This window comes from Procambarus clarkii, chromosome 4 (assembly GCF_040958095.1).
Source record: "Procambarus clarkii isolate CNS0578487 chromosome 4, FALCON_Pclarkii_2.0, whole genome shotgun sequence".
Classification (NCBI taxonomy): Eukaryota; Metazoa; Arthropoda; class Malacostraca; order Decapoda; family Cambaridae; genus Procambarus; species Procambarus clarkii.
Window position 1 is genome coordinate 30313490 of NC_091153.1, and position 26696 is coordinate 30340185.

General features: G+C 42.6%; 1 protein-coding gene across 1 annotated transcript in view; it reads left to right on the forward strand.

Annotated features, from left to right (window-relative positions):
• LOC123749429 (probable glutamate receptor) overlaps window positions 1-26696 on the forward strand; it is a 139097-nt gene that overhangs the window by 48489 nt on the left and 63912 nt on the right. The window contains exons 8-9 of the mRNA XM_045731522.1: window positions 25008-25311; window positions 25683-25903. Coding sequence (XP_045587478.1) covers window positions 25008-25311; window positions 25683-25903 — 525 coding nt within the window. The remainder of the gene's footprint in view (window positions 1-25007; window positions 25312-25682; window positions 25904-26696) is intronic.

The window sequence follows — 26696 nt, forward strand, 5'->3', positions numbered from 1 at the left end:
ATATATATATATATATATATATATATATATATATATATATATATATATTTATATATATATATATATACATATACATATACATATACATATACATATACATATACATATATATATACATATATATATACATATATATATACATATATATATATATATATATATATATCTATATATATATCTATATATATATATATATATATATATATATATATATATATATATATATATATATATATATATATATATATATATATATATATATATATATATATATGTCGTACCTAGTAGCCAGAATGCACTTTTTGGCCTACTATGCAAGGCCCGATTTGCCTAATAAGCCAAGTTTTCCTGAATTAATATATTTTCTCTAATTTTTTTTCTAATGAAATGATAAAGCTACCCATTTCATTATGTATGAGGTCAATTTTTTTTTATTGGAGTTAAAATTAACGTAGATATATGACCGAACCTAACCAACCCTACCTAACCTAACCTAACCTATCTTTATAGGTTAGGTTAGGTTAGGTAGCAGAAAACGTTAGGTTAGGCTTGGTTAGGTAGGTTAGGTAGTCATAAAACAATTAATTCATGAAAACTTGTCTTATTAGGCAAATCGGGCCTTGCATAGTAGGCTGAGAAGTGCGTTCTGGCTACTAGGTATATATATATATATATATATATATATATATATATATATATATATATATATATATATATATATATATATATATATATATATATATATATAACTGAAAACTCACACCCCACACGCAACTGGTACATACCAGTTGCGTTGCTTCTGGGAGTATGGGTTCGAGTCACTTCTGGGGTGTGAGTTTTCAGTTGCATATTGTCCTGGGGACCATTCAGGCTTGTTCGCATTTGTGTTCCTCACGTGTGCCCCAAAGAATGAGGTGATTTGGTAAAATGCTATGCCCAAGATTACTATCCGAGTGCCGGCGGTGGGGTGGTTCAAATAGCTTAGGCTATCACCTCATTATGTCCGGTCGTGATGGTCAAGTGGATTAAGGCGTCTTGTGCATACCAGTTGCGTTGCTTCTGGGAGTATGGGTTCGAGTCACTTCTGGGGTGTGAGTTTTCAGTTGCATATTGTCCTGGGGACCATTCAGGCTTGTTCGCATTTGTGTTCCTCACGTGTGCCACAAAGAATGAGGTGATTTAGTAAAATGCTATGCCCAAGATTACTATCCGAGTGCCGGCGGTGGGGTGGTTCAAATAGCTTAGGCTATCACCTCATTATGTCCGGTCGTGATGGTCAAGTGGATTAAGGCGTCTTGTACATACCAGTTGCGTTGCTTCTGGGAGTATGGGTTCGAGTCACTTCTGGGGTGTGAGTTTTCAGTTGCATATTTTCCTGGGGACCATTCAGGCTTGTTCGCATTTGTGTTCCTCACGTGTGCCCCAAAGAATGAGGTGATTTGGTAAAATGCTATGCCCAAGATTACTATCCGAGTGCCGGCGGTGGGGTGGTTCAAATAGCTTAGGCTATCACCTCATTATGTCCGGTCGTGATGGTCAAGTGGATTAAGGCGTCTTGTACATACCAGTTGCGTTGCTTCTGGGAGTATGGGTTCGAGTCACTTCTGGGGTGTGAGTTTTCAGTTGCATATTGTCCTGGGGACCATTCAGGCTTGTTCGCATTTGTGTTCCTCACGTGTGCCCCAAAGAATGAGGTGATTTGGTAAAATGCTATGCCCAAGATTACTATCCGAGTGCCGGCGGTGGGGTGGTTCAAATAGCTTAGGCTATCACCTCATTATGTCCGGTCGTGATGGTCAAGTGGATTAAGGCATCTTGTGCATACCAGTTGCGTTGCTTCTGGGAGTATGGGTTCGAGTCACTTCTGGGGTGTGAGTTTTCAGTTGCATATTGTCCTGGGGACCATTCAGGCTTGTTCGCATTTGTGTTCCTCACGTGTGCCCCAAAGAATGAGGTGATTTGGTAAAATGCTATGCCCAAGATTACTATCCGAGTGCCGGCGGTGGGGTGGTTCAAATAGCTTAGGCTATCACCTCATTATGTCCGGTCGTGATGGTCAAGTGGATTAAGGCGTATTGTACATACCAGTTGCGTTGCTTCTGGGAGTATGGGTTCGAGTCACTTCTGGGGTGTGAGTTTTCAGTTGCATATTGTCCTGGGGACCATTCAGGCTTGTTCGCATTTGTGTTCCTCACGTGTTCCCCAAAGAATGAGGTGATTTGGTAAAATGCTATGCCCAAGATTACTATCCGAGTGCCGGCGGTGGGGTGGTTCAAATAGCTTAGGCTATCACCTCATTATGTCCGGTCGTGATGGTCAAGTGGATTAAGGCGTCTTGTACATACCAGTTGCGTTGCTTCTGGGAGTATGGGTTCGAGTCACTTCTGGGGTGTGAGTTTTCAGTTGCATATTGTCCTGGGGACCATTCAGGCTTGTTCACATTTGTGTTCCTCACGTGTGCCCCAAAGAATGAGGTGATTTGGTAAAATGCTATGCCCAAGATTACTATCCGAGTGCCGGCGGTGGGGTGGTTCAAATAGCTTAGGCTATCACCTCATTATGTCCGGTCGTGATGGTCAAGTGGATTAAGGCGTCTTGTACATACCAGTTGCGTTGCTTCTGGGAGTATGGGTTCGAGTCACTTCTGGGGTGTGAGTTTTCAGTTGCATATTGTCCTGGGGACCATTCAGGCTTGTTCGCATTTGTGTTCCTCACGTGTGCCCCAAAGAATGAGGTGATTTGGTAAAATGCTATGCCCAAGATTACTATCCGAGTGCCGGCGGTGGGGTGGTTCAAATAGCTTAGGCTATCACCTCATTATGTCCGGTCGTGATGGTCAAGTGGATTAAGGCGTCTTGTACATACCAGTTGCGTTGCTTCTGGGAGTATGGGTTCGAGTCACTTCTGGGGTGTGAGTTTTCAGTTGCATATTGTCCTGGGGACCATTCAGGCTTGTTCGCATTTGTGTTCCTCACGTGTGCCCCAAAGAATGAGGTGATTTGGTAAAATGCTATGCCCAAGATTACTATCCGAGTGCCGGCGGTGGGGTGGTTCAAATAGCTTAGGCTATCACCTCATTATGTCCGGTCGTGATGGTCAAGTGGATTAAGGCGTCTTGTACATACCAGTTGCGTTGCTTCTGGGAGTATGGGTTCGAGTCACTTCTGGGGTGTGAGTTTTCGGTTGCATATTGTCCTGGGGACCATTCAGGCTTGTTCGCATTTGTGTTCCTCACGTGTGCCCCAAAGAATGAGGTGATTTGGTAAAATGCTATGCCCAAGATTACTATCCGAGTGCCGGCGGTGGGGTGGTTCAAATAGCTTAGGCTATCACCTCATTATGTCCGGTCGTGATGGTCAAGTGGATTAAGGCGTCTTGTGCATACCAGTTGCGTTGCTTCTGGGAGTATGGGTTCGAGTCACTTCTGGGGTGTGAGTTTTCAGTTGCATATTGTCCTGGGGACCATTCAGGCTTGTTCGCATTTGTGTTCCTCACGTGTGCCCCAAAGAATGAGGTGATTTGGTAAAATGCTATGCCCAAGATTACTATCCGAGTGCCGGCAGTGGGGTGGTTCAAATAGCTTAGGCTATCACCTCATTATGTCCGGTCGTGATGGTCAAGTGGATTAAGGCGTCTTGTACATACCAGTTGCGTTGCTTCTGGGAGTATGGGTTCGAGTCACTTCTGGGGTGTGAGTTTTCAGTTGCATATTGTCCTGGGGACCATTCAGGCTTGTTCGCATTTGTGTTCCTCACGTGTGCCCCAAAGAATGAGGTGATTTGGTAAAATGCTATGCCCAAGATTACTATCCGAGTGCCGGCGGTGGGGTGGTTCAAATAGCTTAGGCTATCACCTCATTATGTCCGGTCGTGATGGTCAAGTGGATTAAGGCGTCTTGTACATACCAGTTGCGTTGCTTCTGGGAGTATGGGTTCGAGTCACTACTGGGGTGTGAGTTTTCAGTTGCATATTGTCCTGGGGACCATTCAGGCTTGTTCACATTTGTGTTCCTCACGTGTGCCCCAAAGAATGAGGTGATTTGGTAAAATGCTATGCCCAAGATTACTATCCAAGTGCCGGCGGTGGGGTGGTTCAAATAGCTTAGGCTATCACCTCATTATGTCCGGTCGTGATGGTCAAGTGGATTAAGGCGTCTTGTACATACCAGTTGCGTTGCTTCTGGGAGTATGGGTTCGAGTCACTTCTGGGGTGTGAGTTTTCAGTTGCATATTGTCCTGGGGACCATTCAGGCTTGTTCGCATTTGTGTTCCTCACGTGTGCCCCAAAGAATGAGGTGATTTGGTAAAATGCTATGCCCAAGATTACTATCCGAGTGCCGGCGGTGGGGTGGTTCAAATAGCTTAGGCTATCACCTCATTATGTCCGGTCGTGATGGTCAAGTGGATTAAGGCGTCTTGTACATACCAGTTGCGTTGCTTCTGGGAGTATGGGTTCGAGTCACTTCTGGGGTGTGAGTTTTCAGTTGCATATTGTCCTGGGGACCATTCAGGCTTGTTCGCATTTGTGTTCCTCACGTGTGCCCCAAAGAATGAGGTGATTTGGTAAAATGCTATGCCCAAGATTACTATCCGAGTGCCGGCGGTGGGGTGGTTCAAATAGCTTAGGCTATCACCTCATTATGTCCGGTCGTGATGGTCAAGTGGATTAAGGCGTCTTGTACATACCAGTTGCGTTGCTTCTGGGAGTATGGGTTCGAGTCACTTCTGGGGTGTGAGTTTTCAGTTGCATATTGTCCTGGGGACCATTCAGGCTTGTTCGCATTTGTGTTCCTCACGTGTGCCCCAAAGAATGAGGTGATTTGGTAAAATGCTATGCCCAAGATTACTATCCGAGTGCCGGCGGTGGGGTGGTTCAAATAGCTTAGGCTATCACCTCATTATGTCCGGTCGTGATGGTCAAGTGGATTAAGGCGTCTTGTGCATACCAGTTGCGTTGCTTCTGGGAGTATGGGTTCGAGTCACTTCTGGGGTGTGAGTTTTCAGTTGCATATTGTCCTGGGGACCATTCAGGCTTGTTCGCATTTGTGTTCCTCACGTGTGCCCCAAAGAATGAGGTGATTTGGTAAAATGCTATGCCCAAGATTACTATCCGAGTGCCGGCAGTGGGGTGGTTCAAATAGCTTAGGCTATCACCTCATTATGTCCGGTCGTGATGGTCAAGTGGATTAAGGCGTCTTGTACATACCAGTTGCGTTGCTTCTGGGAGTATGGGTTCGAGTCACTTCTGGGGTGTGAGTTTTCAGTTGCATATTGTCCTGGGGACCATTCAGGCTTGTTCGCATTTGTGTTCCTCACGTGTGCCCCAAAGAATGAGGTGATTTGGTAAAATGCTATGCCCAAGATTACTATCCGAGTGCCGGCGGTGGGGTGGTTCAAATAGCTTAGGCTATCACCTCATTATGTCCGGTCGTGATGGTCAAGTGGATTAAGGCGTCTTGTACATACCAGTTGCGTTGCTTCTGGGAGTATGGGTTCGAGTCACTACTGGGGTGTGAGTTTTCAGTTGCATATTGTCCTGGGGACCATTCAGGCTTGTTCACATTTGTGTTCCTCACGTGTGCCCCAAAGAATGAGGTGATTTGGTAAAATGCTATGCCCAAGATTACTATCCAAGTGCCGGCGGTGGGGTGGTTCAAATAGCTTAGGCTATCACCTCATTATGTCCGGTCGTGATGGTCAAGTGGATTAAGGCGTCTTGTACATACCAGTTGCGTTGCTTCTGGGAGTATGGGTTCGAGTCACTTCTGGGGTGTGAGTTTTCAGTTGCATATTGTCCTGGGGACCATTCAGGCTTGTTCGCATTTGTGTTCCTCACGTGTGCCCCAAAGAATGAGGTGATTTGGTAAAATGCTATGCCCAAGATTACTATCCGAGTGCCGGCGGTGGGGTGGTTCAAATAGCTTAGGCTATCACCTCATTATGTCCGGTCGTGATGGTCAAGTGGATTAAGGCGTCTTGTACATACCAGTTGCGTTGCTTCTGGGAGTATGGGTTCGAGTCACTTCTGGGGTGTGAGTTTTCAGTTGCATATTGTCCTGGGGACCATTCAGGCTTGTTCGCATATATATATATATATATATATATATATATATATATATATATATATATATATATATATATATATATGATTCTCATATATATATATATATATATATATATATATATATATATATATATATATATATATATATATATATATATATATATGTCGTACCTAGTAGCCAGAACGCACTTCTCAGCCTAATATGCAGGGCCCGATTTGCCTAATAAGCCAAGTTTTCCCGAATTAATATATTTTCTCTAATTTTTTTCTTATGAAATGATAAAGCTACCCATTTCATTATGTATGAGGTCATGAGGTTTTTTTTATTGGAGTTAAAATTAACGTAGATATATGACCGAACCTAACCAACCCTACCTAACCTAACCTATCTTTATAGGTTAGGTTAGGTAGCCAAAAAAGTTAGGTTAGGTAGGTTAGGTTATCTAAAAGACATATATATATATATATATATATATATATATATATATATATATATATATATATATATATATATATATATATATATATATATATATATATATATATATATATATATTGAGAAGTGTGTTCTGGCTACTAGGTACGACATATATATATATATATATATATATATATATATATATATATATATATATATATATATATATATATATATATATATATATATATATATATATATATATATTGAGAAGTGTGTTCTGGCTACTAGGTACGACATATATATATATATATATATATATATATATATATATATATATATATATATATATATATATATATATATATATATATTTCATTGAATATGACCGCATATTCTGTATTTATTATTTTCTGGTTTAGGGCTTCTATCCCTCTAACTATTTTCTTAGCATCAGGGCTTAATTGAAATAGGAGTTCTCCAAAACTCATTTTCTTACTTTTAAGGTGAAGAAAAGAAGTGATTTACTATAGAGTGTATTACACTTATTTATATAATTTGCACGACGTTTCGAACCTCCATGGTTCATTCTCAAGTGAACAGATCTTACAATACTAGTTGATTTTTTACCCGCATTCGGTCAGGTGATAATACAATTAAGGTGAAAACATGGGGGGATACATAAGGGATAAACATAGGGGCTGCAGAAGGCTTATTGGCCCATACGAGGCATCTCCTATCTAAACACAAAGATTAATCCAGTGTAATTGGCCTGTTATGTTGGACATTGTCTTCTGTGTTGGCATCGATATGTTCTTGTCTTTACTCTCATGGTGGGTAGAGTAAATAGTTCCGTGATTTGGGTGTTCATGGTAGGTCGCTCTATTCTTATGCGAATTGCCTCAAGAATTTGTAATCTTCTTGAATCTTGGGTTTTGTCTATTATGCAAGTATTCTTGTTCAACATTTCTCTTGTTAGAGTAATGTCATGGGCTTGTCTCATGTGATTCCTAGGGGCACCAGATTGAAGATGGCATGTCAAACGCCTCGTCAGCTTGGTCGACGTCATACCTATGTACTTACATTGAAGGTTACATCCTTCGTGGGGGCAAGTGTACATGTATACAACGCTTGACTGCTGTAGAGGGTTCTCCGTCGGCTTCGGGCTGTTTTTGATAAGGAGTTCGGAAGTCTTCTTGGTTTTGTAGAATATTATCAGGTTTATGTTTTGGTTAGGAGTAGTGCTTTTTACTCCTTTACGGATTATTTCTTTCATTATTCTTTCCTCTTTTATATGTTCACTGTGCATGGTTGATTTGTAATATAATTTTATTGGGGGTGTTGTGGTTTCTGTTCTAGGTTCTGAATTATACCAACGGTCCAAGTGTCTTCTTATAGCAGCGTTTATTTCCGCGTTGCTATATCCGTTGTTCACCAATACCTGAGTTACTCTTTCAAACTCTCTACTCACGTTGCTCCATTCAGAGCAGTGGGTAAGCGCTCGACGAATATAAGCATTGAGAACACTGGCTTTGTATCTTTGGGGGCACTCACTTCTACCGTTCAGGCATAATCCTATGTTGGTGGGCTTGGTATATACGTTGGTGCTTAAAGAGGTTCCTGTTTTTGTTATTAGTACATCCAAGAATGGCAGACTGTTATTTTCACTATTTTCATGTGTAAATCGGAGTACTGACTCTCTCTCTAGGTGTCTTTTTAGGTCAATTAGTTCATCTGAGTCTTTTACTATTACGAATATGTCATCTACATAACGGCAGTATACAGTTGGTTTTTGTCTGCTACTGAAGACCCTATCTTCGATGGTTCCCATATAAAAATTAGCAAATAAAACTCCTAAGGCGGAGCCCATTGCTACTCCGTCTATTTGTAAATACATGTCTCCTTGTGGACTAATGAAAGGGGCTTCTTTTGTACATGCTTCGAGAAGACTTTTCAAGTGTGGCTCAGGTATGTCTAATTTGGGGGTGCTCTCGTCTCTGTATACTCTGTCCAGTATCATTCCTATGGTTGTGTCGACTGGGACGTTGGTAAAAAGGGATTCAACGTCCAGGGAAGCGATGATTCCATCGGGCTGGGTAGATTTGATCAATTCTAGGAAATCTGCTGATGATTGTAGACTAAACTTACTTGGAGTGTATGGAGTTAGGAGTTCATTGAGTTTCTTTGCCAGGTGATAAGTTGGGGTTGGTATTTGGCTGATTATAGGGCGTAGTGGGTTACCTGGTTTATGCGTCTTAACATTGCCGTAGGCATATCCTAAGCCATAGTCGCCTTGAAGTTTATTGAAATGCACACTACCTTTCTTTGCGTTGATTGCTGTAATTGTTTTGTTTACTTTCCGCTTAAGGTCTTCTACGGGGTTCCTCGTGATTCGTTGAAATTTGGAGTCGTCACTTAGGATGTCGCTAATTTTGTTCATGTATTCATGGGTAGGAATCAATACATATGCTGCTGTTTTGTCGGCTTTTCTTATTGTTACGTCTTTCAGATGTTTTAATTGTTTCGCTGCTTCTTTGAGTCGTGGGGTTAAGATTGTAGATGAATATGTTCCTCGTTTTTTCCCTGCTTCTGCAAGTAGTTCAGCTTGAAGTGTGTCAGTGGTGATGACTTTTTTGTTGTCTTCTAGCTTATGGATATCGTCCAGAAGCATTTCGATTTCCAGACGTTTTTGATGCATCTTTGGTTTAGATAAGAATTGACAATTTAGACCAAGATTTAAGAGGTCTCGTTGGTCCTGGGTAAGATCATAAGAAGTCAGGTTAAAGTAGCCATCTTTAGGACGAGGGATTTTTAAGAGGGATTGTTAAGAGGGACGAGGGATTGTTCAAGACAAGAACATATCGATGCCAACACAGAAGACAATGTCCAACATAACAGGCCAATTACACTGGATTAATCTTTGTGTTTAGATAGGAGATGCCTCGTATGGGCCAATAAGCCTTCTGCAGCCTCTATGTTTATCCCTTATGTATCCCCCCATGTTTTCACCTTAATTGTATTATCACCTGACCTAATGCGGGTATAAAATCAACTAGTATTGTAAGATCTGTTCACTTGAGAATGAACCATGGAGGTTCGAAACGTCGTGCAAATTATACAAATAAATGTAATACACTCTATAGTAAAACACTACTTTTCTTCACCTTAAAATTACGAAAATGAGTTTTGGAGAACTCCTATTTCAATTAAGCCCTGATGCTAAGAAAATAGTTAGAGGGATAGAAGCCCTAAACCAGAAAATAATAAATACAGAATATGCGGTCATATTCAATGAAATATATATATATATTTATATATATATTATAAATATTTTATAAATATATATTTTATATTTTATATATTTTATATAAATATATAATTTATATTTTATAAATACAGAATATGCGGTCATATTCAATGAAATATATATATATATTTATATATATATATATATATATATATATATATATATATATATATATATATATATATATATATATATTTATATATATATATATATATTTATATATATATATATATATATATATATTTATATATATATATATATATATTTATATATATATATATATATATATATATATTTATATATATATATATATATATTTATATATATATATATATATATATATATATATATATTTATATATATATATATATTTATATATATATATATATATTTATATATATATATATATATATATATATATATATATATATATATATATATATATATATATATATATATATATATATATATATATATATATTTATATATATATATATATATGTCGTACCTAGTAGCCAGAACGCACTTCTCAGCCTACTATGCAAGGCCCGATTTGCCTAATAAGCCTAGTTTTCAAGAATTAATGTTTTAATGTATATATATATATATATATATATATATATATATATATATATATATATATATGTATATATATATATATATATATATATATATATATATATATATATATATATATATTGTGACGATAATCTCTTTCAAGAGAGATTGAGCCTGCTCTTCCCTACATAATTACGTCAAAATACAAGATACGTTCACCAAGTATCGCCAAACGTTTTGCCCAGAGAGCAAATCGTACCCAGCACACCTGGCCACCGCCGTAACAGCTAACTGCTCATCCTCTGCCTGCCTGTTGCTGATTGGCTGGTGTCTCGTCGCACCTGCCTTCTGCCACCGCCACAAGTCGACTTCTGGGCTGCAGTGCGCCAGTCTCGTCAGAATATCTCAGTGCTCCATGCAGTTGACATCTCTCGCTGGTAGACTAAGCCTTGGCTTTCGTGTACTAAGGGAGGTGGCAGCTCGATGCCAGTATTCCAGCATTCATATTTTATTTTGCTATCACTGTAACTTGTCTTAGCGTAACTTTTCATTTGCCAGTGATTATTCATGTTATTTTGTTTGTTGACTTATCCTGCATATTTTTATGTGATTGCCTTTATTCATGTCTTGTTTTTCTAGAGTAATTAAAATTTCATTGTTTATATACTTGTGTTTTGTGTGTCTTCCCATTACCTTACCACAGACCAACTTTTCTCTTTTTTTTTGATTATGTGACGAGGCCCTGCCCCTAGCTTTTGAAACAGCCGAACACCAACGCTTTGCCGTCACATAACGTGGGGGCTTGTCCGTGAGCTTCACTCAGGTACTGGTGCCAAGTAGTAAATTTATGGTAAGTGTATTTGGCTTTGGTAACATAGCTTTTCATTATTTTTCATATTCAATTTTATTTTCATATGGTGCTGTGTGTATTGTGCATTCCGAGAGTGGCATATGGTGAAGGTGAGACAACTTTGGATTACGTGGTGACTGTAGGCCTCAGTTATTCTCTTAATTGGTCATCTCTCCCTCCGTGTTATTACTCGTGTTTACCATCTTTTGTCCCTAGGATATTTCTCATATTTTCGGCAGGTCATCATATTGGTACCCTGGTACTGTGGTCTGTCCCCGGGTCAAGTGCACCTAATCTGCAATCTGACAGTAGGAGGACAAAGAGGGCCATAGTTCCTCTCGCATGAACTTTAGTTGCTGAATTGGGACCTCAGCAGCAGTTCTCGTCACCAGTTGACACCTCGCACCCCTACACGTCGGTCAGAGATGATGATATTTACATTGGTAGGGAATTAGCCTACTTTTTCAGAGCACAAAAGTTCGCTAATTCTGTAGGTATCATATTAATTTCAGTGGGAAAAACTTGCTTATGTCCTATAGAGACTCGGCAAGGTATGCCTACATTCTTGGACTACCTAATTCACTTTTGAGGCAATTAAGTGTTTCATTTGTTTTAGAAACTCAGTTTCACTTGTTTAGTAGGTTTTTCTTGCCCTTATCCTCTTACATTGAGTACCGGGTACAAGATTTCCTTCGACCTTGATTTATTAATCTTTTATCATCTTGAAATTAACATTAATTGTTAACGATTCCACAGGATAGGTACCAGTTGCCACGTTGTCCTGTTTCTGACATTCACCATATCACAACAGTATATTCGTTGTGCATTTATTTGCCAATTTCACCATGTTTCGTCTCCAAGCTTTCCGTACAGATCCAGCAGGTGAAATAGGGACTTGAAGTCGTGCAAAGAGGACTGAATTACAAACTCTTGCACATGAGTATCAACTACAAGTTCCCTACCAAGCCAACAAAAATGAAATACATAACCTGTTGCAGGCGATGAGTCACAATAACGTGGCTGAAGTATGTTGACCAGACCACACACTAGAAATTGAAGGGACGACGACGTTTCGGTCCGTCCTGGACCATTCTCAAGTCGATTGTGTGACTCAAGTCACACAATCGACTTGAGAATGGTCCAGGACGGACCGAAACGTCGTCGTCCCTTCAATTTCTAGTGTGTGGTCTGGTCAACATAACCTGTTACTGGATCATCTCTTAGAGGAAGGTAAGATAGACTCTGAAACTCACGAAACTTACTTTATTGCAGATAAAACTGATTTGGCAACGATGAAACTCAAACTAGAGCTGGCCAAGATTGAACGCGAACAGCAAAGGGAAGCAGGTGCCATGCAAAGAGCAACCTCGAGCAACAAAGGGAAGCAGCTGCCATACGAAAGGAAGAAAAAGAACGTGAAATCGCCCTCAAGGAACGTGAGATTGCAATACTCCGTGAGCGGGAACGAATACAGCTTGAAACAAAACAACGCCAATTGGAGATGCAACACGAACATGACAAACAACAAGCAGCTCTGACTATGGAATGTCGTCAACGAGAATTCGCGTTGGAAACTTCACACCTCGCTCAACGCCAGCAAGCTACCGCCAATCTTCCCGTCAGTTTCAATATATCACATGCAAGTAAGTTATTGCCACCATTCGTAGAAACAGAAGTTGATGTGTTTTTCACCACCTTTGAAACCCTTGCTAATCAACTTAGTTGGCCTGCCGACCAATGGGCAACCCTTCTCAGAGTACATCTTACAGGTAGAGCTGCAGTTACACTCAGTACTTTGGCGTCTGAGAATGACTACCAGACTCTGAAACAAGCAGTGTTGGACGCCTATTTTCTCTCCACCGAAAGTTATCGAAGGAAATTCCGTGACCACCTGAAGGCAAGTACCACTACCTTTCTCGAGTTTGCTAATACCAAAAGGAGATATTTTATGAAATGGCTGGAAGCAGCACATGTCTCTACTTTTGCAGAACTCGTCAACCTCATGCTAGTTGAAGAATTCTTGAGGCGTGTGCCGCCTCCTGTCCATCTATATTTAGCAGATAAAGAAGAAACCGACTACCTAAAGTGTGCTAAGTCGGCTGACACTTACAGCCTCATCCACCGGCTGACACCAGAACCATCTTCCAGTAAGAAGTCGTGGTACAGTTACGAGAAAGTGAGTACCGATCAAGCTGGCTCGCAATTGTACTGTAAGTATTGTAGACTCTATGGACATACCATAGATAAATGTGGTAAGTCTCAATACAAAGGAAACACCGAAACGCCAAAACCCAAACAGACTCCTCCTAAGTCCGGTAAGCCTGTGATGAATGTTGGTGTTCATGTTAATGATCTTTCTCTTTTCAGTAAACACCTGTATACTGGAACTGTCTCTGCCAACGGTTCAAATCCGGAGGGACGTTTCAAATTGAAGATCTTGAGGGACACAGCGGCTCTTCAATCGATTATTTTGATGTCGGCTGTGCCCATCATCGCCTACACCGGAGAAACTGTCTTCATCACTGACCTCACTGCTACCACTCCTTATCCTCTCGCCAGAGTCCACCTGGATTGTCCCTTCGTGACCAGAGAAGTCCAAGTCGCCATCAGGGAAAAGCCTTTTCCCATGCCTGGAGTGCAACTTCTCCTGGGCAACGACTTGGCAGAAGACCTGCAACCGACCAACCTGATCGTCATGGACAAACCCCAGGTGTGTACCTCTGTGATGGATAATTCCATTTTTGAGTATGTTCCAGCAAAGGTTCAAGAGAGTGATGAAGTTTCTCCTCCGGTTTTAGTGACCACCCGTGCACAAGCTGCACGACCACAGCCAGCTGACTCTACTGCTACCGCTGTCCCTCAAGACCCTCAGAAACTACCCCCGAATCTGACCAAGTTGGAGTTCCGTAAGTTACAGAGGGAAGATCTTACCATGACACCATTATTTTTCCAGGCTGAGACTCAACCTGACAGTATTCCTGGGTTCTTCCTAGAGAACGAGTTGCTCTACCGCAGATATAGACCCAGTAAACTGAAGGAGGAGGACGATTGGGCCAACGTCGAACAACTAGTGATTCCTGCCAGCCTGCGGCCCACTATTCTACACCTGGCCCACGGAGCACTCTCCCACTACTGATTTAACAAGACCTACCATGGAATCCGTCAAGACTACTACTGGCCAGGTATGGTAAATAGCGTCAAACAGTACGTCAAACAGTGTCATACATGTCAGATGGCAGGTAAACGAACATCTCTATTCCCAGAGCACCACTGACTCCCATACAGGTGCCTGCGGAACCTTTCCACAGACTTATTATAGACTGTGTTGGTCCTTTACCTCGGACCAGTTCAGGTAACGCCTATATCTTAACCATCCTGTGTCCTACCACCAGATTCCCCATAGCAGTTCCAGTAAAGAACATTACGGCTGCTACGGTTGTGAAACACTTATTGAAGATCTTCACCCAGTATGAATTTCCAAGGGAAGTTCAGAGCGACTGTGGCACCAACTTCACCAGTGATCTCTTCAAGATGACACTGGAAAAGTTCAACATCAAACAGGTATTGTCCAGCCCCTATCATCCTGCTTCACAGGGTTCTCTTGAGCGTAGTCATCAGACTATTAAAGCACTCCTGAAGAAGTTTTGTAATGAAACCTCTAAGGATTGGGATAAGCAAATTGACTTTATAATGTGTATCTTTAGAAGTCTTCCCAATGAGTCCGTAGGAGTATCTCCTTATGAGATGCTCTACGGACGTAAGTGCCGTACTCCCCTCAAGGCTTTCAAAGACTCTCTACGAGATGCCACCTTCTGTGAGCATCAGAATGTGCCCCAGTTTCTTCAAAACCTACAACACATTCTAGAGAGGGTCCGCTGTTTTGCCCAAGATAATCTATTGAAAGCACAGGAGAGGATGAAGACTCATTACGACCAGACCAGCAAAGTAAGGAAATTTAAACCGGGAGACTTCGTACTTGCTTATTTCCCTATCCCAGGTTCTCCTTTACAAAACAGGTTTTCAGGACCCTACCGCATCAAGGAGTGCAGAAACAACCATAACTACGTTCTAGAGACTCCAGATAGGCGGCGGAAGACCCAGTTGTGCCACGTCAACCTCCTGAAGCTATATAACGGTACTCCTCCCACTGTCATGATTAATTACTCCTCATTTAAAGAGCCATACATCCACAGTGAGACCTTCCCTGCTTCTCCTCCCGAAAGCACTGACAAGGAGTCAGCGCTTTCTAATTCGGAAATCCTAACTGATCTTCCCAACTATTTTCAGGACAATCATAGTGCACCTCTCGTCAAGATCTTCAAAGAACATCAAGAGTTGTTCCGAGATGATCCCCAAGAGTGTAATGTTACCCAGCACGACATCCAACTGCTCCCTGACACCCGGCCGATTCGTCAACCCTTCTACCGAATCAGCCCTAGCAAGAAGGAAGTCATGCGTGCTGAGGTACAGTACCTCTTGGATCATGGACTGGCTACACCTTGTGAGTTCCCCTGGGCCTCACCCTGTATCTTGGTGCCAAAACCCCAAGGTAAGGTGAGACTGTGCACGGATTTCCGTAAGTTAAATAATGTGACTGTCAAGGATGCATACCCCTTGCCAAGGATAGATGACATTCTTGACGCCATTGGTAATGCCCAGTACTTGTCCCAAGTGGACTTGCTTAAGGGGTATTACCAAGTGTGTCTAACAGAGCGAGCCAAAGAAATATCTGCCTTTATCACTCCCTTTGGACTTTTCAGATATGAACGCCTTCCTTTCGGACTATGTAATGCCCCGGCCACCTTTCAGAGAGCTGTCAACCGCGTCATCCAGGGCTTGGATAACACCTACGCCTATTTGGATGATATCGTCGTAGCATCCAACACCTGGAGCGAACATCTGCTCCAGTTGCAACAACTGTTCGCCAAGCTCCTGACAGCCGGCCTCACCATCAACCTGGGCAAGTCCACCTTCGCCAAAGGTAAAGTGCGTTATCTGGGTCATGTAATTGGGAGTGGCAGCCTAGCTCCGTTAGACACACACACTCAAGCCATCCAGCATTATCCACAGCCTACCACCAGGAAGCAGCTCCTGCGCTTCCTTGGTCTTGCCTCCTACTACCGTAGGTTTGTGAGAAATTTTAGTACAGTCGCCACACCATTAATCATTTTAACCAGTCCCAAGCAACGGTATAATTGGACCATGCAGCAAACCGTTGCTTTCGAACAACTCAAATTCCTCCTCTGTTCTAATCCCATTCTCGCCTCGCCAGATATCACCAAGCCTTTCGTCCTTCATGTCGACGCCAGTGGTACCGGCATCGGTGGTGTCCTGATGCAGCAACGAGGCGAGGAGGTTCTACCTGTCAGCTACTACAGCTACAAGTTGAAACCACACCAGAGGAACTACAGCACTATTGAAAAGGAGCTACTCTCCATCGTCCTGAATCTCCAGCACTTTGCTCCATACCTACAAGGTGCCAGGTCTACCACCATCTTCTCAGACCACAATCCTCTCCGCTTCTTACATCAAGCCCAATTCACTAACCAGCGTCTTCTACGATGGGCTTTATATCTGCAAGATTTCAACCTGGAGATCCGCTATATCAAGGGTTCTGACAACATATTAGCCGACGCCCTCTCCAGAGTTTATGAAGTAGAAGCAACTCCAACTATTACTCCACCACATGAAGACATAACTTCTTCCAGAACCGCAGGCTTCGGGGGAGAGTTGTGACGAAAAATCTCTTTCAAGAGAGATTGAGCCTGCTCTTCCCTACATAATTACGTCAAAATACAAGATACTATATACAAGATACGTTCACCAAGTATCGCCAAACGTTTTGCCCAGAGAGAAAATCGTACCCAGCACACCTGGCCACCGCCGTAACCAGCTAACTGCTCATCCTCTGCCTGCCTGTTGCTGATTGGCTGGTGTCTCGTCGCACCTGCCCTCCGCCACCGCCACAAGTCGACTTCTGGGCTGCAGTGCGCCAGTCTCGTCAGAATATCTCAGTGCTCCATGCAGTTGACATCTCTCGCTGGTAGACGAAGCCTTGGCTTTCGTGTACTAAGGGAGGTGGCAGCTCGAAGCCAGTATTCCAGCATTCATATTTTATTTTGCTATCACTGTAACTTACTTGTCTTAGCTAACTTTTCATTTGCCAGTGATTATTCATGTTATTTTGTTTGTTGACTTATCCTGCATATTTTTATGTGATTGCCTTTATTCATGTCTTGTTTTTCTAGAGTAATTAAAATTTCATTGTTTATATACTTGTGTTTTGTGTGTCTTCCCATTACCTTACCACAGACGAAAGGACCAACTTTTCTCTCTTTTTATTGATTATGTGACGAGGCCCTGCCCCTAGCTTTTGAAACAGCCGAACACCAACGCTTTACCGTCACAATATATTTACATATATATATATATATATATATATATATATATATATATATATATATATATATATATATATGTATATATATATATATATATATATATATATATATATATATATATATATATATATATATATTTATATATATATATATATATAACTGAAAACTCACACCCCAGAAGTGACTCGAACCCATACTCCCAGAAGCAACGCAACTGGTATGTACAAGACGCCTTAATCCACTTGACCATCACGACCGGACAAAATGAGGTGATAGCCTAAGCCATTTGAACCACCCCACCGCCGGCACTCGGATAGTAATCTTGGGCATAGCATTTTACCAAATCACCTCATTCTTTGGGGCACACGTGAGGAACACAAATGCGAACAAGCCTGAATGGTCCCCAGGACAATATGCAACTGAAAACTCACACCCCAGAAGTGACTCGAACCCATACTCCCAGAAGCAACGCAACTGGTATGTACAAGACGCCTTAATCCACTTGACCATCACGACCGGACAAAATGAGGTGATAGCCTAAGCCATTTGAACCACCCCACCGCCGGCACTCGGATAGTAATCTTGGGCATAGCATTTTACCAAATCACCTCATTCTTTGGGGCACACGTGAGGAACACAAATGCGAACAAGCCTGAATGGTCCCCAGGACAATATGCAACTGAAAACTCACACCCCAGAAGTGACTCGAACCCATACTCCCAGAAGCAACGCAACTGGTATGTACAAGACGCCTTAATCCACTTGACCATCACGACCGGACAAAATGAGGTGATAGCCTAAGCTATTTGAACCACCCCACCGCCGGCACTCGGATAGTAATCTTGGGCATAGCATTTTACCAAATCACCTCATTCTTTGGGGCACACGTGAGGAACACAAATGCGAACAAGCCTGAATGGTCCCCAGGACAATATGCAACTGAAAACTCACACCCCAGAAGTGACTCGAACCCATACTCCCAGAAGCAACGCAACTGGTATGTACAAGACGCCTTAATCCACTTGACCATCACGACCGGACATAATGAGGTGATAGCCTAAGCTATTTGAACCACCCCACCGCCGGCACTCGGATAGTAATCTTGGGCATAGCATTTTACCAAATCACCTCATTCTTTGGGGCACACGTGAGGAACACAAATGCGAACAAGCCTGAATGGTCCCCAGGACAATATGCAACTGAAAACTCACACCCCAGAAGTGACTCGAACCCATACTCCCAGAAGCAACGCAACTGGTATGTACAAGACGCCTTAATCCACTTGACCATCACGACCGGACATAATGAGGTGATAGCCTAAGCTATTTGAACCACCCCACCGCCGGCACTCGGATAGTAATCTTGGGCATAGCATTTTACCAAATCACCTCATTCTTTGGGGCACACGTGAGGAACACAAATGCGAACAAGCCTGAATGGTCCCCCAGGACAATATGCAACTGAAAACTCACACCGGTGGGGTGGTTCAAATAGCTTAGGCTATCACCTCATTTTGTCCGGTCGTGATGGTCAAGTGGATTAAGGCGTCTTGTACATACCAGTTGCGTTGCTTCTGGGAGTATGGGTTCGAGTCACTTCTGGGGTGTGAGTTTTCAGTTGCATATTGTCCTGGGGACCATTCAGGCTTGTTCGCATTTGTGTTCCTCACGTGTGCCCCAAAGAATGAGGTGATTTGGTAAAATGCTATGCCCAAGATTACTATCCGAGTGCCGGCGGTGGGGTGGTTCAAATAGCTTAGGCTATCACCTCATTATGTCCGGTCGTGATGGTCAAGTGGATTAAGGCGTCTTGTACATACCAGTTGCGTTGCTTCTGGGAGTATGGGTTCGAGTCACTTCTGGGGTGTGAGTTTTCAGTTGCATATTGTCCTGGGGACCATTCAGGCTTGTTCGCATTTGTGTTCCTCACGTGTGCCCCAAAGAATGAGGTGATTTGGTAAAATGCTATGCCCAAGATTACTATCCGAGTGCCGGCGGTGGGGTGGTTCAAATAGCTTAGGCTATCACCTCATTTTGTCCGGTCGTGATGGTCAAGTGGATTAAGGCGTCTTGTACATACCAGTTGCGTTGCTTCTGGGAGTATGGGTTCGAGTCACTTCTGGGGTGTGAGTTTTCAGTTGCATATTGTCCTGGGGACCATTCAGGCTTGTTCGCATTTGTGTTCCTCACGTGTGCCCCAAAGAATGAGGTGATTTGGTAAAATGCTATGCCCAAGATTACTATCCGAGTGCCGGCGGTGGGGTGGTTCAAATAGCTTAGGCTATCACCTCATTTTGTCCGGTCGTGATGGTCAAGTGGATTAAGGCGTCTTGTACATACCAGTTGCGTTGCTTCTGGGAGTATGGGTTCGAGTCACTTCTGGGGTGTGAGTTTTCAGTTGCATATTGTCCTGGGGACCATTCAGGCTTGTTCGCATATATATATATATATTTATTTTATTTTTTTATTTTTTTTTTAAATGAAAAAAAGAAGGGGTACCACCTCTGGTGCAAGTGTAGGGACCCATAGCCTCGGAGAAGAAAATAAAGAGTACTCAGAGAAGACCTTGTGGATCCTCACTGAACACTTTGATATTTTCTTCTCCTACCACCCCTATTCTTTTGGTATGTGTGTATATTTATCTAACTTTATTTGAAAATGTCATTACACAAAAAAAGTTACAATATTGATTACATGCAGGGTGCAAGGCTGCTTGTCACAAGTTGTACAGCTCTTCCAGCTCCTCAGATGGCGGGCAGGAACCATGGATGCAGTGATCATTTCCTCTCTGGATTGCCACACTTAGGCGCTGAAAAAGAAAACTGGCAGCTCTAGGGTCTCTAGTTGTTTCGATTAGCTTAGACCCCAACTCCTTCAAAAAGCTAGCAGCACTTTTACCCCAGGCACCAAGTGTCTCTGAGGCAATGGGGACAAAATTGTAGTGGTGCTCAAGGTCTCTGTATTTACGTGACTTGGCCGCCTCCCGATGATTGGCAGCTCCTCCTGCTTGTGTAGCACTGAAGTCAACATAGGTATTGGCTAAAGTTGAAACTCAAGTGTAGTCCCACACCAACTGTCTACCATTCTTCCAGGGGTTCACCGTGATTCCATCTGGGCGACCGACAGGCTCATCAGAGTTGCGGGACATTAGGTAACGGGGCTCTCTCTCTGCTGGACAACCGGCTGTGGTAAGGCTTCTCTTAATAATGTCATTGACCTCGCCGTGTCTTGCATGCCATCCTCCTGTCCTTTGGCAGAGAAGGCCATGCCGTCCGTATCTGTTGGCCTCTGCCTCGCCGCAAATACACCTGTATTCGGTGTGGATTGGGGCAGCGAGGCGGAGAGCCACGGCAATTCGGAGGGCCTGCGGTGTGAGACCGGTGCCGGTTGCTGACATTGGGGTTGCTAATAGGAAATCACCTGCATGGGGAGCTGCTACAGCTCTAAGTCGGGCAGTGTCATGTGGTGTTGTCGCAGCTTCTAGCAAAGTCGCAGCTTCTTGGTTGGCAATGGGGCGATCCCAGCTGGATTGCTTATTGGCTTCAGAAGGCGGTGGTTGGGGTGCTGGTCCTGCGAGAGAGACCCATTTGGTTGTGCAGTCTGTGAAGATGGGATCATGTACCCCTGCCTATTGAAATAGGTGCTCAGGTAGGATTTCCTTTACCAAGTTGTCAGACCCCACTGAAGAGGACAGGAACGCTGGTACAGCAATTTGTGTTGCTGTGCGCACGCCAAGGCCCCCGAGCCTGACAGGAAGGGAGGCCTGTTTCCACTGTAAGTCGCTGAGGGAAAGATTGAGGGCTTTTTCTAGTGTTGATTTCAGCAAGCTGTCGTACTCTTCTAATTTAATATTGTTGAAAGATGGTGAACATCTTAGAAAGTAGGTCAGCCTGGGGAGGGACAAGCATCTGGTGATGAGGTAAAGTGCATCATGAGCATCGATGTCTTCAATCCTCTCGTTCATCCTCTTCAGGTCAGTGATCTTCTTACCAAGGACCCCGTCGATGGCATTCCTTCCAAGAGGAGCACCTAGGAGTGTGCTGTCCTCAGGGTTGGTTGTATGAATGTCAGGCTTGTGCATAATATATTATATATATATATATATATATATATATATATATATATATATATATATATATATATATATATATATATTTCTTAAGAAAAAAATTAGAGAAAATATATTAATTCAGGAAAACTTGGCTTATTAGGCAAATCGGGCCTTGCATAGTAGGCCGAGTATGACGTTCTGGCTACTAGGTACGACATATATATATATATATATATATATATATATATATATATATATATATATATATATATATATATATATATATATATATATATATATATATATATATATATATATATATAATCTCCTGATGCGAACAAGCCTGAATGGTCCCCAGGACTATATGCGACTAAAAACTCACACCCCAGAAGTGTCTCGAACCCATACTCCCAGGAGCAAAGCAACTGGTATCTACAGGACGCCTTAATCCACCTTAATATCCTGATCGAAGTAAAAGCACTCTTCAGAGGTTTTGGTGGATTGTCCAGAATGGACAATCCATCAACCTCACAACGCACATAATATTATGCCCTAAAAATATGTCCCCACAGTTATTAAGGTGTTTAATAAGATAGGAAATGCATGACTGTGGAAGAGTGGGATGCATCAGTAAATCTGAAAGAGAATACTATGACTGTGCTGTTAACCGCACGCAACTCAATCATTAACAATGCTAAGACTATTAATGAAATTGCAATAATCTAAATTTTTAATTGTATTGACAATGACGGAAATAAAAGAGTAAAGAAACCCCTCCTTTCTTTGGTAGGAGATTGCCCTTCATTACAATGCAGGCAGTTGTTGTCAGCATCTCTTTAATCCTTGCCAATTGGCTCAACATTTTCAGCTTCGTATTTCACAAGAAAATGGTGCTAGTATAAATCGTGTGCTAAGTTGGCTCGTGTGACAGAAGGTCACTAGTAATTTAGAGCCTTGTCTGATAGGCAGGGGAATTTTTGTATTAAGAGTGTGTGACCTCTTCATTAAGTATTATGCTCCTTCAATACAAGAGGATTTGAGGAATTCACTTGAGTATTAGCCAGCCATGTTTTTACCCGTCTCAAATAATTCTTACAACAAAACTATTTTCACTAAACTCAATTCTCAGCTCGTAGGATATTTACCAATAAAAATCCAAAAATTATCTCCACTATACATTATCTTCAATATATATGGTCCTGACCACTTGATATTTGTGTTGCTTCCTTTACCCTGTCAGTGATTCTCACTTCACACAATACACACAGAAATCACAATAGCGTGATATATTCTCAGACGTGCCTTAGTCTGGGCGCGTTTGGGAACATCCTGTGCATAAGTTCCAACCCTCATCAAGGCCCTTGTGTTCACGCAATACTCACAAAAAATATGGTTCTATTCATGATTGAAATAAAATCTTCGTTTATTAAGTGAAAATACTCTAAAATTGAAACTCTTCACTTATAATGTTAGTAGTTTTATTGGCAATGAAATCCAGAAATTTAGGTCATCAGGCCCAAATATACAATACACACTTCTCAATTTGTGATTCCCACCCAGCTCTGGGTGGGTGTTTTTATCCCAGGGCTTGTGCTGTATCGGTGTCTCTGATGGAAACTGTGTCTTTGCTGGTGATGACTCTGAATACCCCTATAGTGTTGCCTTCTTCTATTTTCTTGCTGACTGTTGCTCTGATTTTGGATGCCTCGGTTTTGCTGTTGGTACCTTTCCTGCGGGGGGTGTTTATGACTTGGGTGGGGAGGGGTGGCTGGTTGTCCTCTCTATGAAAACTATTTATAGTCATAATGACTGAGGAAGCTACTGATTTTTCTCTCCTTGCAGGGACGGCTAGGCATATGTTCCCAAACAGGAGAAGGTTGCGCCATGCTTGGATGGTTCCGGGAGAGGCATTAACCTTTTTCAAGAGGCTGGATAATTTGGCTGCTGCTTGGGAGTGGGCAGGTTTGGGGATGTGCTGCAAGGTTCCAACCGATGTCGTTTTGATGGCTTCTAGTAGGTTCTCAGTCGAAATGAAGGTGTTGGAGGTGTTTTCCCTGATTGTTTGTGTGGGACCTTGATACTCTCTTTGGGAGGTTGAAATGTATCCGGACATTGGGTTCCGTTGTGGAAATGTTTGCGCACATGTCCGTTATGCCTGAGACGACACTCCTTGTCACACTCTTGGCATATGCCGTACCTGTTGCTGATTGATGGCTCCTCTTGGCTGAGAGAAGTCTGGCTGTCAGTTGTGACCTGCGACATCGGCGGGCACTAAGCAGGCGCTGGGCGGGCGCTGGGCGGGTGCTGGGTGGGCGCTGGGCAGGTGCTGGGTGGGCGCTGGGCAGGTGCTGGGCAGGTGCTGGGTGGGCGCTGGGCAGGTGCTGGGTGGGCGCTGGGCAGACGTAGCGGGGAGGGTGGACACAGGGCCGACGGTCACAGTTTGGTGGAGTAGGGGGGTGAGAGAAAGGCACCTCTCGACTTGTTGATTGGGTGACGGTACGGACTTCAGGGTATGGGGGGAGGGGGGGAAGGGTGACACTAGCACATTTGTATATTTTATTGGGGGTATCACTGTACAATATCATACACATGTAATATGGTTCACTGTGGGCTCGATGCCCTTAAAACACGATAGCTGTCTCCCGAGACCCAAGGTATGTATTTTTCAGTGATACTTTCAAAAACACTTTCACACGGGTCACCCCCCTCCCTCGACTGACCTCACAAGAACCCCTCCCAATCCCCCCAACCCCTCACCCTACCCCATAACTGTGGGAGCCCCTCACGATACGCTTGTGTGGCCCTCACGGCAGTTCAGAGGTTTCCACACTGCCAATCCACTTGTTTGATTTTTTAGTTGCGATGGTACACCCTGGGCATTTCCCGCCCCTCTCACACATTCCCAGGATGTTCAAACTGCACACTGTTGAGTCTGGGCCCGGTGGGGTCAGGATTTCACTGTATGATGGCACATTGCCGGCAGAGCCTCGTCCCAGCGTCCGCTCCCTGTGACGTCTCCTAGTATATAACTCTTTTATGCCGAGTGAAAGAGAGAGAGAGAGAGAGAGAGAGAGAGAGAGAGAGAGAGAGAGAGAGAGAGAGAGAGAGAGAGAGAGAGAGAGAGAGAGAGAGAGAGAGAGAGAGAGAGAGAGAGAGAGAGAGAGAGAGAGAGAGAGAGAGAGAGAGAGAGAGAGAGAGAGAGAGAGAACAGGAGAGAGGGAGAGAGAGAGAGAGAGGGAGAGAGAGAAGCCTTGCCACAAACCAGTGCCCAGCAGAGAGAAAACCTCATTTGATAATGACCCAAAAACCAACTAAAACCCATTGTAATAACCTACAGAGGTACCTATCGTAATTTTTTAGGAAGCCGACTTCGCTCTAGGCCCTCTAGGTGTATCTCCGGCCTTGGCCTCGGTGGTGGACTTCATGTGGCCAATAACTATACAGTACAGTAGAATCCTGGGCACTCGAGGCCGGCCGGAGATTGACCCGTGGGGCTTCGTGTTCCCTCTGGAGCCGCCGGTGTGGGCGGCCACCATGACGACGCTCCTGATGCTTTCTTTCACGCTGTTCCTGGCCTTGTCATTCTTATCTATAACTCACATTGCCACAGAGGGGAACTGGGAAAGAGACTCCTTCCGTTTGATTAGCGCTTTGTTACAACAAGGTCAGTAATACTTTAGTGTTTTTATTGTATGTTTTTAGGATATATATTAGGTTTTTCACATCTAGTTTATCGCTTGCGTTATCAGTTCTGAATATATAAAATGTACAACTTAGATACTTACAGTGAAAACATAATAATTATTGATTGCAAGGAGATAATTATAAGGGTGATGGGGGCCACATAACTATTACTTAAAAATGTAATCCAAATAATACTTGGGATTACAGTACTAATAATGTAATAGATAATAATGTAATCCAAAATATATTTTGTGAAGAAATAAAATTACTGGTTGCCAAGATATTCTTCTGGTATTGGTGCAAGTGACTCGTGACGTTAGTTAAGCCCCAAAGTACCTTACACTACTCCAGACTGCGTGGTATCGGGCCGCTGGTGGTGGAGGCGGCTGGTGTTCCTGCTCTGGATGATGATGGCAGCACAGGTGTTGGTCAAGAGTTACTCCGGGAACCTCATGTCAGGTCTGGCTGTGAGACACATCAAGCAACCATACCAGACTCTCCGCAGTGTGGTGGACGACCCCTCTGCCATTATGATGTGGTTCACAGATTCAAAAGATTCGCAGAATTTAAATGTATGCCAATGTTCGACGCTTATCTCATGCATATTTATGAAATATGTGCATTACACATTCTTAGCTGCATATAATATATTACTTTTCCAGGAGATGAAAATTTATTTTTCCATTGCACAGTCATCGTGTCAAATGGACAACCAGTTAAGATTTTCGTATTAGTTAATACGAAAGATATAAGATTTTCATCTTAGATCTTTCGACATGGATTGAACTGAAAATGTGTTCATATCCACTTACTAAATGGCAATTTTGCCTTTGCAACGACTAATTTCGATTTTGCACTCAAACTTGCGTGTAGATACAAAGCATTAGATGTTTGGGAAGTTCTTATACTATAAGCATGCTGGGATATACGTAATTTTAAGGATTTTTCCTGTTTGTCCCAGGTACACAGACTCACAATCATTGCAGGGAATCGAATACACACAACCTGCTGTACCAGAGAAGGTTTTTATTTAATTGGACTTGATCGTATTATTAGTGAACACCAATTTGATATTAAGGTTCATAAACACTGGAGAAAGTTTCTCAAGTCCCATCACATAAGCTACGACCAATGAGTTTCTAATTTCTGGTTTCGCTTTGGGGACATGGTTGTAAAACGTACGTTTAGCTTGCCCAAACGACTCTCAAATTTAACTCAAATTTAAACAAATTAACTCATACATATTAAAATAGCCAGAACTCATACATATTAAAATAGCCAGATTTATCATTTTATAAGAACAAAATTAGAAAAATATATAAATTCAGGAAAATTTGGCTTATTAGGCAAATCGTGCCTTGCATA